Source organism: Otolemur garnettii, unplaced genomic scaffold, assembly GCF_000181295.1.
Source record: "Otolemur garnettii isolate 467f Iridium unplaced genomic scaffold, OtoGar3 scaffold00095, whole genome shotgun sequence".
Classification (NCBI taxonomy): Eukaryota; Metazoa; Chordata; class Mammalia; order Primates; family Galagidae; genus Otolemur; species Otolemur garnettii.
In genome coordinates, this window is record NW_003852490.1 from 2,272,863 (window position 1) to 2,290,211 (window position 17,349).

The 17,349-nt window shown below is 37.1% G+C and overlaps 1 protein-coding gene across 4 annotated transcripts in view; it reads left to right on the top strand.

Moving 5' to 3' along the window:
• SOS1 (SOS Ras/Rac guanine nucleotide exchange factor 1) overlaps positions 1-17,349 on the top strand; it is a 134,689-nt gene that overhangs the window by 104,326 nt on the left and 13,014 nt on the right. For all 4 annotated transcript variants that reach the window (XM_012808824.2, XM_023516642.1, XM_023516641.1 and 1 more), the window contains 5 exons: positions 3,544-3,706; positions 4,190-4,307; positions 13,102-13,274; positions 13,472-13,588; positions 15,490-15,754. In XM_012808824.2, coding sequence (XP_012664278.1) covers positions 3,544-3,706; positions 4,190-4,307; positions 13,102-13,274; positions 13,472-13,588; positions 15,490-15,754 — 836 coding nt within the window. The remainder of the gene's footprint in view (positions 1-3,543; positions 3,707-4,189; positions 4,308-13,101; positions 13,275-13,471; positions 13,589-15,489; positions 15,755-17,349) is intronic.

Sequence of the window (17,349 nt, forward strand, 5' to 3'; positions counted from 1 at the left end):
CACACACACACACACACACACACAGTTAAGCTGGGATGTACTAAGAAAAATGCAGATTAGGGTATGACAATAGACACCCTAGGAAAGCAGTGGTACTGGTGGGATTCTCATCTACTCTTTCCCTAACCACACACACCCGGCTATTAAACCCCACTAATTGCCAAATGGTTGTGTTATTGTTTCAACAATTCCTTTGAGGGATAAATTGTTACACAGAATTATCCAATCAATTGTGGCTCCTTTGAAGGGATGAGTTCTGAGGTCCTTGTTTGGTGTTTGTTCTGACCCTAAGACAACTCCTCTGTGCTGTCTTGTTTCCTGGCTTTCTCCTGCAATTACCCTTGCCTATAGCCTACCAGGGGTCCTCAGACTTTTTTAAACAGGGGGCCAGTTCACTGTCCCTCAGGCCATTGGAGGGCTGGATTGCAGGTCCCGGGACAAGTTGGCTGCTAAGCAGGACAGGCAACGGTGGCAAAAACACCCGGTGGGCCAGAAAAATGTCTTCGGCAGGCAGCATGTGGCCCGCAGGCCACAGTTGGAGGACGCCTGGTAGGCTGTATCTTTATTAGATCCATGAATCTCCTCCCAGTTGCCTCTGGACACCCTTAGGTTTAAACTTCTCCACACCTGGTTGCAAATGACAAGAGATTAGGAGCTATCTTTTCATACCAGGCACTGGGGCTAAGGACTATGGGAAACTTCTCTGGGTGACATTCCTGCTCTTTGAGCTCAGTGTTCTGTTGGTGTAGAGTGGCCAGCCCTGGTGCTGTACCCTGAGAGTTTCTTGCTTGCCTCTTTTGGCATGGAACTGCTGCCTCAGGAGCCAGAGGAAGGGCTATTTTCTCCATATTCTCAGCACATAACACCCAATGTAGAATCTCTATTCCATAAGTTAGAGCTGGGCAAGGGAAGAGAAATCCCACTTCTCAGCTGCACTCAACCAAGACCTACCTGCACCAGCAGGCATCTGGGGGGCGTGCTCCTCCAGGGAGCACAGCCCCACCAGATGTTCTTGCTCATGGGAAGCTGCCCTGGATGCTCCCTTGAGCTGAAGGAAAGAGGGAGTGAACAGTCTAGATTCAGATACCACAGATAAGCTCCCCTCTCTTACTGAATTTGTATAGATTTTCCTGAATAGATGTGTCTTCATTTTCCGTTTGCTCTCCATTCCATTTCTAGAGACTTTAGTGGTTTGAGTGTTTTGTTTAGTTTTGTATTTTTTAAATAATTTTCACCAGTCTCCTTCAGTGGAGCTCCTCACACTATCATGCCAGAAGTCCAAATCTCTATGCAATTATATAGTTAGGGGCCAGATGAGAGTTTTGTTTTTGTCCATATTTTTCTGAGTAAAGACAATACAATTACTTGACTGATATGAGATTTCCACAGATCATATTGGGATTGTCAGAACAAGTGACCAGTGACAGAGGTAATGACAGGTACATGAGCAAGAGCAGGAATGAAGACTCGAAAGCAGTTCCTAAAGAGGATTAAGCCGTCCACGTCATCTGGAAGTTAGGGCTCCTTTTGTTTATGTCAGTAAACAAACCTGCCTCTAAATGGCAAAACTTAACAATTAGCCCCTTCCGTGTTATTTTCTAACTTCTTATTAGGTTAAATAACTATACTTAAGTATTTAAAAGCCCTTTTCCACCATCATAATTAAAACTTACATCTGAAAAGAGGAACATTACGATAAGTAGAGAACATTTGCATTTCTGTCCTATTTTTCAATAGGTTATTTAGACAAAGGCCATCCCTGCCTTTTTCAAAGTAAGAGGTTCTTGATCATTTGCCATGAGTCCTCCTTAGACATGGGTGTGTGTTAGAATTGGTGTCAAAAGCTCCACAGGTGATCTTAGTTTATATCCCTTATTAACAGCAACTGAAATTGTTTTTTAAAAGGTGTAAGTTATAATATGTTACATCTTTTTAATTGTCTAGCTAACTAGCCAGAATACATTTGTAGAGATCTAACTTTAAAAATATAAACATGCTAGGTTTAATTTGATAATAAGCCAAGTTTATTTGTATAGTTTCAGGTACAATGGATTTTCCTCAGGGTTAGATGAGCCTCATCAGACAGTAATGTAATCTGCAACTTTACATTTTTAAAAATGTTTAATATTGGGCGGTGCCTGTGGCTCAAAAGGGTAAGGGCGCTGGCCCCATATGCTGGAGGTGGCAGGTTCAAACCCAGCCCCGGCCAAAAAAAAAAAAAATAGTTTAATATTGATTTACGTTTAATTTTTCCATGTATATATTCATTTTTTTCTTAGATTTTAAACTATTTAATATATATTAAAAGTAAAGTTTAAAATCTTTTTCCTTTACTGATAAGTGATTGATTAGTAAACAAATACTATATTAAGTTGCTACTCTATCAGGAGATTTCTTTTTTGAACATAGCATGTTTCCTTTTATTTTTATTTATTTATTTATTGAGACAAAGTCTCACTTTGTCACCCCCAGTAGAGTATGATGGCATCATAGCTCACAGCAACCTCAGACTCTTAGTTTTCTTGCCTCAGCTTCCCAAGTAGGTAGGACTACAGGTGTCCACCACAACACCCGGCAATTTTTTAGAGATGGGGTCTTGCTGTAGCTCAGGCTGGTCTCCAACTGGTGAGCTTAGGTGATCTGCCCACCTCAGCTCCCCAGAGTACTGGGATTACAGGCATGAGCCACTGTGCCCAGCCTCATGCTTCCTTTTAGCTAGTTACTGGAGTATATATATATCTTCCAAGGATTCTTGGTATTTAAATATAAAGTGCTTTTGTTTTCCTTGAGGTTTTTTTTTCTTTATAAGTAATATTTATTTTGAATCATGGTAAATCAGTTGTACATTAGTTGGCTTTTTAACATAACAGTGCTTAAAAGCTGTTCCTAGAAATGTAGTCAGTTATTTCTATATATCAAAGAAAAAAATTAAGCATTAAGGACTAAAATATTTTTTCTTTTTTCTTTTTTCTTTTTTCTTTTTTTTTTTTTTTTTGAGGGGGGAGGTCTCTGTCACCTGGGCTTAGAGTACAGTGGTGTCATTATAACTCACCACAATCTCAAACTCCTGGGCTCAAGTGATCTTCCCCAGCCTCCTAAGAAGCTGTGACTACAGGCATATGCCAACACACCCAGCTAAAAAATCACTAAAATCTTGCAATTAGATTTAGGATAGGAGACAACAAAATTCTTAAACTCTAGTATAAATTCCCCTAGAATACACCCACATCACAAAGACCTGCATACATTCAACAAGATAATGAGCTTCATAGTTAATTCTAGTTCTGATAGACGATGCACCAAATACAGTAATAGAAAAATGATTGGTTGACTCTACCAGTATGGAAAATATGAAAGAATAGCATCCCTGACTGGAGGCATTGCCCAATTTCCCGGTGCGCCTCCTTTCACTGTGAATGTGTCTTCTCTGTACTTACATGGTGATAGCCACACACACACACTACATTATTTACTAAATTTTTTAAACCATAGCTTTATTGGAAAAACTCTAAAATTTTATTTTATTTTGTTTTTGGTTCCCAGATGTATCGTAGAAACTGAAAATTTAGAAGAAAGAGTAGCTGTAGTAAGTCGAATAATTGAAATTCTACAAGTCTTTCAAGAGCTAAACAACTTTAACGGTGTCCTTGAGGTTGTCAGTGCTATGAACTCATCACCTGTTTACAGACTAGACCACACATTTGAGGTAGGTGTTTTTTAATCGAATTTTCATTCTCTATTGTAAAAAATTAGGATTTTAACAGTTTTGCTCTTTAATTTTTAAATGTTTCATCTGTCTTTTCAGTAGCAGGTTGAAAGATGGGATTATCAAAATTGTATATAAATCAGCTGCTAAAGAGGGCATTCCCATTAAAATGTATTTACAGGTCCCACCCTAAGTTAGAAAACAAACTTTCATCACTAAATTTGTCACATAATGTACAATTAAATGTTCACATAATTGAGTGAAGAATGACAAGGTGAACTAGACTGCTCACACTCACACCCTTCAGTTTGTACTGTAGTCTATGAAAGAAGTCTGTTTGAAGCAGTATTGAAGCTATAGGATCATAACACTATCACTTTAATGATAGTGTTATGTTTGAGCCCATTATTAGCTTGGAATTTTTTGGCAAGACCTGTGATACTTTTTGTAAATATATGCCTCCTAAATATCTTTTTCTTGTAGCAAATACCAAGCCGCCAAAAGAAAATTTTAGAAGAAGCTCACGAATTGAGTGAAGATCACTATAAGAAATATTTGGCAAAACTCAGGTCAATTAACCCACCATGTGTGCCTTTCTTTGGTAAGTATTTCTTTCTGAATTTGTATTGCATTTCTGGACAGAACAAGGCACTTTTTTTTCATTAAATGACTGAATAATTACATGTATAATAAGTAGAGAATGCTTATTTAACAAATACTTAGCACCTGAATCCCCTTATAATTTTTCTCTATTAGGACTTTTTACAATCAAGATAAATATAAGCATTTTGTTCTCTATTTTCATTTTGGGGAGCCATTAGATATTATACAATACTTGTGTTTTTATACCCATAAAAAGCTTTTAATTACATTTTAATAAATCTGGCCAGGTGTGGTATAATCCTATAATCCTATAATCCTAGCACTCTGGAAGGCTAGAGAATCACTTGAGCTCAGGAGTTTGAAAGCAGCCTTAGCAAGAGTAAAACCCTGTCTACTAAAAACAGAAAAATTAGCTGGGTACTGTGGTGGGTACCTGTAGTCCCAGCTACCAGAGAGGCTCAGGGAGGATTGATTAAGCCTAAGAGTTTAAGGTTGCTGTGCACTAAGCTGATGCCATGGCATTCTAACTTGGGGCAATCGAGTGAGACTCTGTCTTGAAAAAATAAATAAATAAATAAAGTTTAATCAAATACTCTACAGAAAAAAGGTATGACCAAATTCAACCATATTTATAATCATTTTTTTGGAAACATTTTCACATGGCTAAAAATCATAGTGTTTGGTGCCTTCAGGCCCCACAGCATAGGCACATCAAAATTTTATTCTCTTTACCTGTTCTTTTTTCCCCCTCTGCATTAGAAGAAGGAAGTACTTTTGTCTTCAAGATTGGCTGTACCACCCCCTTTTGTGTAGTTCCCTTTATCTTCTCCCATTACTTACTGCCTGTGTGTCATGGCCACAGTGTCTCTCTCATGCTGTCTTTTCCCTGTCTGTGCCTTTGCACTGATGAGAAATTATGACCTCCATCACACAGTTCTTTTTAGTGTGTGGCGTGTTGTTTTTAGCCTTTCTTTTCCTTGTCTGCATCTGTTTTTTCTTCTATGTAATTTTAAGTTACGTGACACATAATGATGTTAAGTCCTGATGTTTTTCAGTTAATGTGTTTGCCACATGTTTTTGTTTAGGCTTTATATCAACAACTTTTATATTAATCTTTCTGCTGTGTAGATTGTATTTAATTGTAACTTTATGACATGTGCATAGTATAGTGTACTTTTTTCACTCCCCATATCCTAAGTATATTTTTGTATTTCATTAAATAATCTTCATAATAATTACTTATAATGGCTGTATGATATTCCATAAAAGTTGATATAACAATTTATTTAACCATTATCCTATGATTAGACACATTGTTTCCTACTTTTTTGCTTTCCTTAGTAATGTTATACCTTTTTCTTTCTTTCTCTTTTTTTTTTTTTTTTTTGAGACAGATTCTCACTTTGTCACCCTCAGTAGAGTTCTGTGGCATCACAGCTCACAGCGACTTCAAACTCTTGGGCTCAAGCAATTCTCTTGCCTCAGCCTCCTGAGTAGCTGGGACTACAGGCACCCACCACAACGCCCAGATATTTTTAGAGATGCTTAGAGCCAGCTTTGGCTCAGGCTGGTCTCGAACTTCTGAGCTGAGGCAGGTCTTGAACTCATGAGATCAGGCAATCCATCCACCTTGGCCTCCCAGAGTGCTAGGATTATAGGCATGAGCCACTGCACCCAGCTTTATACCTTTTTCTGTATTTGAGAATACCTTCTTGAGATGGCTAACCAGAAGAATTATAGAAATACCCCTTTATTCTTGGTTTCACTTTCCATAGTTTTAGTTACCTAAAGTCAGCTGTTGTCCAAAAACAAGATTATTTTGAGAGGACAAGAAAAAGACCACATTCACACAACTTTTATTACAATATACTGTTATAGTTGTCCTATTTTAAATTAGTTATTGTTACTAATCTCTTGCTATGCCTAATGATAAAGTTTGATTTATCTATAAGAAAAGATAGAGTATATGTATGAGCTTGGTACTATTCCTGGTTTTAGGCTTCCACCGTGGGTCTCAGAAGGTATCCCCCTTGGATAAGGAGGGACTGTTATACACTGGTCAAAAGGTGCCAGTTTTTTAACTGTTAATACAACTCTTAATACATATTTAACTCTTAATACAAAAGCTTATACTCATTTATGCTATCTTTAGAAATATATGAAAAGGCAAATATCATCCCAACTTTGGGTACTTCTCCCTACCTCTCCCCCCACAATTTCTGTTATTTTCACAGATAAAAACTGCTCACTACCTATTTATTATAATAATTTCTATTCTATGGGCATATTTTCCATATATTTGCTTAATATTTTTTGTTCCCTCTCATCCATATTTTTTTGCTTATCTTTTGCAAACATTTTTACCAATCTGCTTTTTAGTTTTTATCTGGTGACATGTATTAGTTTTAAATTATACAACCTGTCCATCTTTCTAATTATGATTCCTCTTCTAACCTTAGAAAGTTAGTAATTTAATATTAATCTAATAGTAATTAAATAATTTGATACTAGTAACTTAATATTTTCTTCTACCTTTTTTGATGTCTTTGAAAATTATTTTGAACTCTTTTATGAACTGGAAGTCTCTTTAGATATTATATGAAATACCCAAATTTATTTCTCCACCAAATTATTGTTCTCAGTTTACTGAATGAGTCTTCTTTTTTCCCCATATGGGATCTCCTCCTTTAGTACATCTTCTCTCCCACTGACTTCTTATGCCAGCACCAAAGCTTTAAAAAATGTCACATTATAATCAGTGATTCCCAACTAGGGGTGCCACCCAGGGAACATTTAGCAATGTCTGAAGGTATTTTTTATTGATATAATTGGGATAGTGCTGCAGGCTTCTAGTGGGTAGAGAACAGTGTCATTGCTAACACCCTTTAATGCATAGGGGCACCCCACACACAATAAAGTATCTGGTCTGAAAGTGTTGAGGCAGAGAAACTCTGCTTTGTAGTGTTTTCACAGATGATAAAGTTGGTTCCTTAATGTTTCTTCCATATTTTTTTCTTTTTTTTTTGGTCTTGAACACCTGGACGCAAGTGGTCCTCCTGTCTCAGCCTCCCATGTAGCTGGGATTATAGGTGTGAGCCACTGTGCCCAGCAAGTTTCTTCAGTATTTTCTTTGCCAATTTTGTCTGTTTATTTTTCCAAATGAACTCTATAAGTTGGGGACCCCAAATACAATTGGAAAAATTAATTTAGAAAGAAAGTATATGATATTTAGCATTTCCCCTTAATTTTTCCTGAGTGTTTTTGGTTTAAATAGTATTCATTCAGTTCCCCTTAATTCCAGTATTTTTCAGTTTCCTCGGCTTTTCTAAATATTATTTATTTATATATTTTATTTTATTTATATTTATTTATTTATATATTTATTATATATATTTTTATATATCACATTTACTGTGGGAGAGTTTTCTAAATATTTAATCATGTCTACAAATAATGATATAGTATCTGTTCCTTTGACCCTACTTCTCTGTTACACTTTGGAAAGTTAATAACTAATTCTATAAACTAAACTTTAAAAATAATGGTAAAAGTAAGAAGCTTATTCCCCCCGTTTGACACTTCAGGATCATTAAGTGGGTCTGTATTAAGCTCAGTTTAAGCAGGGATAGGAATTACTTTTTCTGCTTGCTTTATTTGATGCTTTTTAAAATCATTGTTAAGAAAGTATCTTTCTTGCTACAGAACTGTTTCATGTCATTATTTAACCAAAAAAAAAAAACAAAAAAAACGAGCATTCAATTGTATCACAACGATGGCCTTTTAAATACCCCATTTACAATATAGCTTTCCCATTTTTGTTTTTATGTATTTGTTTTACTTTGCTTTTTCCTTCAAAAAGACAAGATCTTAAACTAATTATTTTCTGATGTTATGGAATTTTTGGTTATATATTACTTTTTAATCATTATTAGCTTCTAATTTTCCTGAGAACTTCCTCTAAAAAAATTCTTAATAAAATATTGAGTTTATTTATTTTCTCTTTCTGGTAAAATGTTAAAGCCTATGTACTTGCTGTTAAGTGTGGTAACTATGATACCAATTCATATAAGGGGCTGGAAGGATCAGGACCAGTCTGATGTTCATTTCATTCACTCTGTTGACACGTATTCCTTGGGTACCTACTAAACCCTGGGATTGTGTCAGGTGCTTAAAAAAATGAAAAATACAGTCACTGTGCTCACTTGGCTTATATATTCATTCATAAATAGAAAGAGGGAGTCTCCAGAGACTATAAAAATTCATGGAATGCGGGCAGCACCTGTAGCTCAAAGGAGTAGGGCACCAGCCCCACATGCCGGAGGTGGTGGGTTCAAACCCAGCCTTGGCCAAAAAAAAAACCAGAAAAAAAAAAATTCAAGGAACGTAAACAATCAACCTATTTTACAGCCATTTGTTTGTAAGGCCCCTGACTACCTCTCTGGCTAAAACTGGCCCCTGACTGACAGCCTATAGATAAACTCAAGTAAACGTTCCTCACTACCATGCTAACATCTCCACCCTGGGAAGTGGCATAGCTTCATTACCGTAACATGCAGACTGTGTGCTGACACTACAAACTAACCCCACATGCACAGCAGGAACCCTCTCCTACACATGATGACACATCTTTTTCTTTCTCTGCTGCCCCACAAAAACCTATGCCACTTTCCCAAGAGGAGATGCTACTTTACAAAAATAGCACTGGTATTCTCCTTCCTTACTACAAATAATTAAAAACTCCTACTGGCTTGGCACCAGTAGGTCAGTGGTTAGAGCTCTGGCCACATACCCCAGGGCAGGCAGGGTTGAACCCGGCCCAGGCTTGCTAAACAACAACAGTGACAACAACAACATAACCATGCATTGTGGCAGGTGACTATAGTCTCAGCTACTTGAGAGGCTGAGGCAAGAGAATCCCTTAAGCCCAAGAGTTTGAGGTTGCTGTGAGCTGTGACGCTACAGCACTTTACCGAGGGCGACATAGTGCCCCCCTGGTAAAGGCACTCACTACGTAGGAGTAATAAATACTCCTACTGATCAAGACCCACATTCTTGTAAAGGATCACTTACTACTTGCCAGGCAAACAAACCCCAATCCTTTGGATAACAAAACCTCAGTGCTCATTCAGTGAACTATTTGGCCCCTGCTAGCCCATCACCCTAACTGGTAGGTATTTATTCATACAAACTTAATTCTCTGAAGTACTCTCTCAGATCTTTATAAACTTGACTGATCTTCATAACATTCTTAAATGAGGAAAAGAAGTTTCAGACCTTTATTTTTAAGGTATGATTTCAATAAGGTGTTTTAAGCTGAGCTGGGTGATTTAGTGAATGAATACAAACGTGTAGGTAGTTTGATAGGTACACAGGCAGCCCGCCTGCCAGCCTTCCTACCCTTTCTCTTCATCTTTCTGGTTATTGAGCCCCTATTCTTAAGACAGTTTATCTACAACTATTCCTGGTCAGTTCTGCTCTCAGCAGATCTTTGCTGTAGTCGGGCAGCCTTTTGTGATTCTGACCCAGTGGATGGAACCAGATGCTACTGCTGCATCTGAATTCCATCTTGTCTGTGTAGTAGTTTTCAGATGCTCCTTCCAGATTCTTAATTCTGGGTTCTGTTTTTCAAACCCCTCTGGGGGAGCGTCAGGGTCAAGAATAGTAATAGGCACTTCTATTTCCTCTGTCATTTCACCAGAACAAGTCTTTTGCTAGCATTGCCACCAATAAAAATAGGGCAGTTTCTCTTTTCAAACCTATGCCAGTCTTCTATTCTATATACTAATTTTTGTTCATGCACTAAACTGTTCCACTTATTTCTTCTTAGGTAAAAGGATATACCTATATACCTTAACCAAATTTGTCATTTGTGCACAAACTATAGCATTGGGTTTGCTCTTTTACACAGCTCAGATCTTATGTCTTTTTTTTTTTCTTTTTTTTGGTAATTTGCTTTGTGTCCCCTCAGGCTTTCCAGCTATTTTAGACTCTCACACCCTGGTCTATTCTATTCTTTAAATGTCTCCCTTCTATTTTGAAATGTGTTCCTTCCTTCATTCAAAAGCATTTGTTGAAGGCCGCTATGTGTCCTGCCAAGGGCCAGGTGCTGAAAATAGGCAGACTAGTTCCATAGTTTCTGCTCCCTTGAAAGAGCAGAAAAGTAAATCTCAGTACTGTGTAGTAAGTAGTAATGTATAAAACTGAATTGTACAAAGTGCTATGGAAACCTGGAACCAAGCAGCCACTCTGTCCTGGGAAGGTTGGGAAAGGCATCAGCAAAGAGGTGAAACTAATGTCATAATCTCTGCTTTCCCTTTCCTTTAGAACAACCGTCTCCAGAATTTACGCTTTTCTACTATATAATATTCAGGTCTAAATTTATATATACATATTTATAGTACATTTTTATTCAAATTATATATAAAGTATGCTCAAATTTTTTTTAACTGACAATAGTATAGGATCAACAAAGTTTGGACATCACTGCTATACTCATTTGTTCTTTTAACTAGCTATAATTAGGCGTGAAATAATTTCCAAATTTTATCCTGAATTGTCCCAAAGTGATACATTCAAGTGTGCCTAAATACCTGTTACATCCCATCCACTTGCCATTCCCCCTGTATTCCAGTTGTCAGTCATTACACCACAACCACCACCCCAGTTACCCAAGCACACTGCCCCCATCTCCTCCCCAAACCAGTTAATCAGTACTTTGGAAGTCTACCTCTTAAATATTGATCCTCTCCTCTCTCCCCATAGACTCTAGAGCAGCTCTCATCATCTCATCAGGACCACTGTTAATCTACTCACTGTTCTTCCTGTTTGTGATCTTAACTCCTAACCCATTTGGCTTCACAGAATAATCCTTTTAGAATGCAAAGATGCTTGTAATTTCTTAATTACCCCTGGATAAAAGTTAAGCTCCTTGACCCAGGCCAAATGGTCATTACCCAGCTCACACAAACTCTTCTATAGGTGGGCCATAAGTTTATGACTAATATGGAAAGTGGATTTTAGCAGTCATGCACATGGTCTTATTGACATGTTTGTCAAACTGAGCATGAGCTAAGTGGATCATGCGACTCAGGTGGAGGAGAGTATGATTGGCTGAAAGTAAAAGAGCCAAATGACAAATGTAGAAAATAAAAGCATCTGTGTTTACTGAGCATACAGTAACTTTGTCTTATGAATGTTATCATCCAGAGCAGCCTAGGTGCTAAAAAATAGCCAAGTAATTAATGCACTGAATATCTGGATGCCTTTTAAAACCAAACGAGCATTGATGTCAGTCAAATTCCAGTATTGCTAATTTGTTCTATATTGATTTGAGTCATTTAATCTTTTCAAGAATGTAGCCAAAAATTCTAGTTTAAAAGTACATCTTTATCACAAAAGCCTTGAGAGCTGCTTATCTAGCCCTTGCCTCTGTCTACCCTCAAATATTGCCACTCTTCCTCTATCCCACACACCAAACCTCTATGATACAGCCAGGCCAAACAACATATTCTCTCTAAGCCTCATCACAAATCAGTGACTTTAAACACATGGTTGCTTTTCTTAGAATGCCCTTCTATCTTATTCTTTTCCTTAAACTTCTCATTTTTTTCAGGCTTACTGTAAGTGTCTCCTTATCTCTGATACTTTTTCTAATCCTACCACATCAAGACAAAGTTAGGAACACTGCATCTTACACACTACCACTAAAGCACCTCCTGATTATATAGCACTTACCAAATCATCCACAATGCAAAGCTCTGGACTCCTTGAGGGCTTTTTCATCTTTGTATCTGCAGTACCTCATACAGTACAGCAGAGACTCCATACAAGTGTATTGAATGAATAATCAATCTCTCTCTCTCTCCCCACCCCGGCCCCCAGAGAATCAGTGTCAGTACTTTGGGAGGAAAGGCAGAGCATAAGAATATAGGGCAAGACTCAATAGCAGCATCATCACAACCACAGCAAATTAATACTTTTGTCAGTCCCAATTCTAAGCCTCTATGTAAATTCACTCATTTATTTCTCACAGCAGCAACCCTCCTACCCTTCTACCCTCATTTCACAAATGAGAAAACTAAAGCACAGAGAGACTCAGCAATTTGCATAAGATCACACAAGTAGAATGCCTCAGAGCTGACTAGACCCGAAAGGGGCTCCAGTGCTTCCGGCATTATGGGGCTGTGTGAAGGACTAACGCATCTGCGATTTTGCTGCCTCTCCTCCTCCTATGCACAAATTGTAGTTATGGGGACACAGGAACTCAGTTACCAGTTGCCACTAAGTCTTAGACTAGATGAAGATTAGAATATACATATATAAAGTCCTGTGTGTGATAAGTCAGCAAATCCCACATTTCCACCAAGTATCTTAAACACTACCATCTCTGAATTGCAAATTGTAACAACCTGTAGTTACAAATGTGATCCTTTGAATTTAGCATTTTCCCCATTTTGCCAAAAATATGTATCATTAGTGATGGAGTTATTCTTAAAGTTCTTTTAACAAAATTGTGATTTATGTCCAGTAACATAATGGTTTATTAAACTTGGTCTCCCTTTGTCTTATCTATAAAATTTAATAAGCCTCTCACAGAAGAATTTGATACTTAACAAAAATCTTTCTGTTGACATTTACTTAGCTTGTTGTTTTTCACAGCATAGAAATCTGAGCCTTGATTCATTAGCTATGGTGGTTAAAATGATATAGTCATATGACCACAATTAATAAAAAAGAAAAAACTTGCTTTTTGCCTTCCTTATCCTTGAAATAATTTCATTATTATCTTCTAGGAATTTATCTCACTAATATCTTGAAAACAGAAGAAGGCAACCCTGAGGTCCTAAAAAGACATGGAAAAGAGCTTATAAACTTTAGCAAAAGGAGGAAAGTAGCAGAAATAACTGGAGAGATTCAGCAGTACCAAAATCAGCCTTATTGTTTACGAGTAGAATTAGACATCAAAGTAAGTTGAATTAAAGATAGATATTTCTGATTGAGAATATAAACCTGATAAAAGGCAAGTTTGTTTCATAGGGAAGAAAAAGGAAAATAAAATAATAATTCAAATTTTCTTATGTTAAATGTTTTCTTATTTTCATGAATTTCAAACTAAATTTATAATATTTGATATTAACAGTTATTTCTTTGAATTTATTTTAGCGGTTTTTTGAAAACTTGAATCCAATGGGAAGTAGCATGGAAAAAGAATTTACAGATTATCTTTTCAACAAATCCCTAGAAATAGAACCACGAAACCCCAAGCCTCTCCCAAGATTTGTAAGCATTCACGTATTTATATTTCTTTTATACTCGTATTTCTTGCACTTGTCATCTATGTCTGGTGACATCACTACCATATGTGTTGCATAATTTTCTATAAAGGCATCTGGAGATGGAGTGCACATGTGATGGTTAAAAAAACGCTGAAGGCTCGGTGCCTATAGCTCAACTGGCTAAGGCGCCAGCCACGTACACCTAAGGTGGCGGGTTCGAATCCCCAGCCCGGACGCGCCAAACAACAATGACGGCTGCAACCAAAAAATAGCTGGGCGTTGTGGCGGGCGCCTGTGGTCCCAGCTACTTGGGAGGCGGAGGCAGGAGACTCGCTTGAGCCCAGGAGTTGGAGGTTGCTGTGAGCTGTAATGCCACGGCACTCTACCCAGGGGGACAGCTTGAGGCTCTGTCTCAAAAAATAAAAAATAAATAAATAAATAAACGCTGAATAAATATACCCAGGAGTATCCTACCCCTTCTAAATAAATGAACATTAATATTAACTAGAATAAATCCTGATATGATAGATGATAAAATCTAGCAAATATATAAATTTTTTATTGTTTTTGGTTTTACCCCCCAAAATGTTATTAATGATTTAAGAACAGGGAATTCAATAAATTATGCTAATTCACTTATAATAAATATATTTACTTACAACTTTTTAAAAGTAATCCTTATTATAATTTTTTAACCATTAACCATAAAAACATTAAGTTTGGCTAACAATACTTTCCTGGAGAAAATAAAATTTGCATTGTTTTTTATTACTTGACAGTGCCTGGCCAGATTTATATAAGTATCATCACCTTACTGATCTAATCTGTTCTCTCTCTTTTTTTTTTTTTTTTGAGACAGACTTTCACTTATTTACCCTCAGTAGAGTGCTGTGGCATCACAGCTCACAGCAACCTCCAACTCCTTGGGCTTAGGCGATTCTCCTGCCTCAGCCTCCCCCAGTAGCTGGGACTACTTGGCACCTGCTACAACGCCCAGCTATTTTTTTGTTGCAGTTTGGCTGGGGCTGGGTTTGAACCCACCACCCTCAGTATATGGGGCCAGTGCCCTACCCACTGAACCACAGGCACTGCCCTACTCCATTCTCTGTTATTCATAAGAAAGTCAAGTATCAGGAAGTAAACATAAATGGCTTCTAAGTGACCAAGATAAATCTCATAATGTCTATGACCTGAGTAAGGCATATGCAGTTGCCTCACAGGACAATTTCTCAAGCCCTAAAAATAGTTTTTAAGAAAATATATTAAAAACTGCAAATTGGAAAGAAGTATACAGTCTGCTCAGACAAGGCACACTGCTATCTCTAAGAAATGATCATCCTGCAAGGAAAATGCCACAAAACGAACATACACAAGTGAAAGCTCAGGCAATTTCATGCATTTGTAAATAACTCAAACGGTCCTAATAGCACCACTGTATTACCAGCATAGTAAGATATTGTAATTCATAATGATGATTTTGGCTTTTCCAGCAAGGTTTAAATTTGCTCAAAATAGTCTGGGTTGTTGTTTTGTTTTGTTTTTTTTTTTTTTTTCCTAGTCCCATGTTCATTGATAAAATAGTCTGCTTTAAAAGCCGGGAAGATCTACATTTTATATTTTCACCCCAAAATATTAAAAAAAAAATATTCTGGTATTTGTGAGACAAAAACTCAGTTATTTAAAGAAATTCATTCCCTAACAATTTAGATAGCCAAGGTTTTATTTAGCAAGATAGAATATTAATGCTTTAATTTGGATTGGACACTTTGAGTCATTATGTAACTTCCTTATTAAATGATCTATGATTTTCCTAGTTGTTTGTTGAATTTTACCAGGTACATATAGAACAACTTTGCTTTCTACTATAGTGTTTTAAATAACGTATCTCTTTTGATATGTCTACAGCCAAAAAAATATAGCTATCCCCTAAAATCTCCTGGTGTTCGTCCATCAAACCCAAGACCAGGTACCATGAGGCATCCCACACCTCTGCAGCAGGAGCCAAGGAAAATTAGTTATAGTAGGATCCCTGAAAGTGAAACAGAAAGTACAGCATCTGCACCAAATTCTCCAAGAACACCGTTAACACCTCCTCCTGCTTCTGGTGCTTCCAGTACCACAGATGTTTGCAGCGTGTTTGATTCTGATCATTCGAGCCCTTTTCATTCAAGTAGGTGCTAACATTTTCAATGCATTAAGGTACTTGTTAGTACTGTACATACTAGAGGTAAAAAAAGAATCTGTTCTTGTGTGTGTGGACTTATAGACAAGTGCATTTCAAAAGATGTTGACAGATTCTAAACTTCAGCAACCTTCAATTTTTTAAAAATATGCTGCAACTGCCTTCTTTAAATTTATTATACTTTACTGAAAGGCCTCATTGTAAAATTGCTAATTTACACTTTATTTGAGCATTTCAGATGTATCCCTCATATCCAGAGGAAACTGAGATCATTTAAAATCTGCAAAGAATGTCAGTCCTGTGTGTCAAATGCTGCCTCCAAAAGTATTACATAGTGTCCCTGATTCAAAAATCTGAAATCCAAAATGCTCCAAAATCTGAAACTTCTTGGGTGTCAATGTGCCACTCAAAGGATATGCTCATGGGAGGATTTTTGATTTTTTGGATTAGGAATGCTAAGCCTGTAAGTACACATACAATTTAATATTCCAAAATTCAACACAGTTCTGGTCCCAAGCATTTCAGATAAAGGATATTCAACCTGTATTTGCATACAACTCAGGGTACACCACCATCCAGTCCCTACCAAATTCTGCAGTAGCTTTTCATTTTGTGGTGCATCAGATTCAAACTCCTACTTAATCCTTTCTTAGTCTACCCCGTGGTACTCTGATGGTTTATAGTGCCTGGTAGTACACTGCCTATGCTTTTCAGTACAGTCTTACAATCATACAGACTGTATACTGTTGCTTATCCCTTTCTTATTTCTATTTATTTGTATTGAGACAGAGTCTCACTGTATTGCCCTGGGTAGAGTGCTGTAGCATCATCACAGCTTACAGCAACCTCAAACTCAGCAACCTCAAAAGATCCTCTTGCCTCAGCCTCCCAAGTAGCTGGGACTACAGGTGACTGCCACAACACCTGGCTAGGTCCTCTTTTATTTCCAGACTAGCACTGCCTTATAGAAATACAATGTGAACCACATATACAATTTAATTACCTAGTAGTAACATTAAAAAAAGAAAAATAATTTTAACTAGAGATTTTATTTAACCCAGTGTATAAAAAATAATTCTTCAACATGAAATCAATATAAAATTTATTATGGAGATACTTTACATTCTCTTTGTTCTAAATCTTTAAAATCCCATGTGCATTTTATACTTATAACATATCTCAATTTGGACAAGTCACAGTCAAATAATTATGTGTGGCTGCCAAAACATATGGTTCTCAGTTCTACCTTTGAAGAGGCTGCCTTTTAAATCTAGATCACAAATAATTTTCTAATTAATTTCATGTGGTGCTTTAAAGCTCTTCTAAGAATATACAACCTTTTTTCAGTTGTTCATTGTGAAATTAAAACTTGAATTGAGTCACTTGTAACCCTTTCATAGCCATGTCCACAGGCTCTTTCCATGGGCTATCTTAGTTTGGTGTGCTGGTCAACTTTCACCCTAGCACGTGACATAACAGAATCCAGTACTGGAGACAGCATGACCTTATTACAGGAGGGACTGGAAGGATTCACTAGGAGTTAGAAATCCTAGTTTGTCATTCCAATCTGCCAGTAAGCTTTC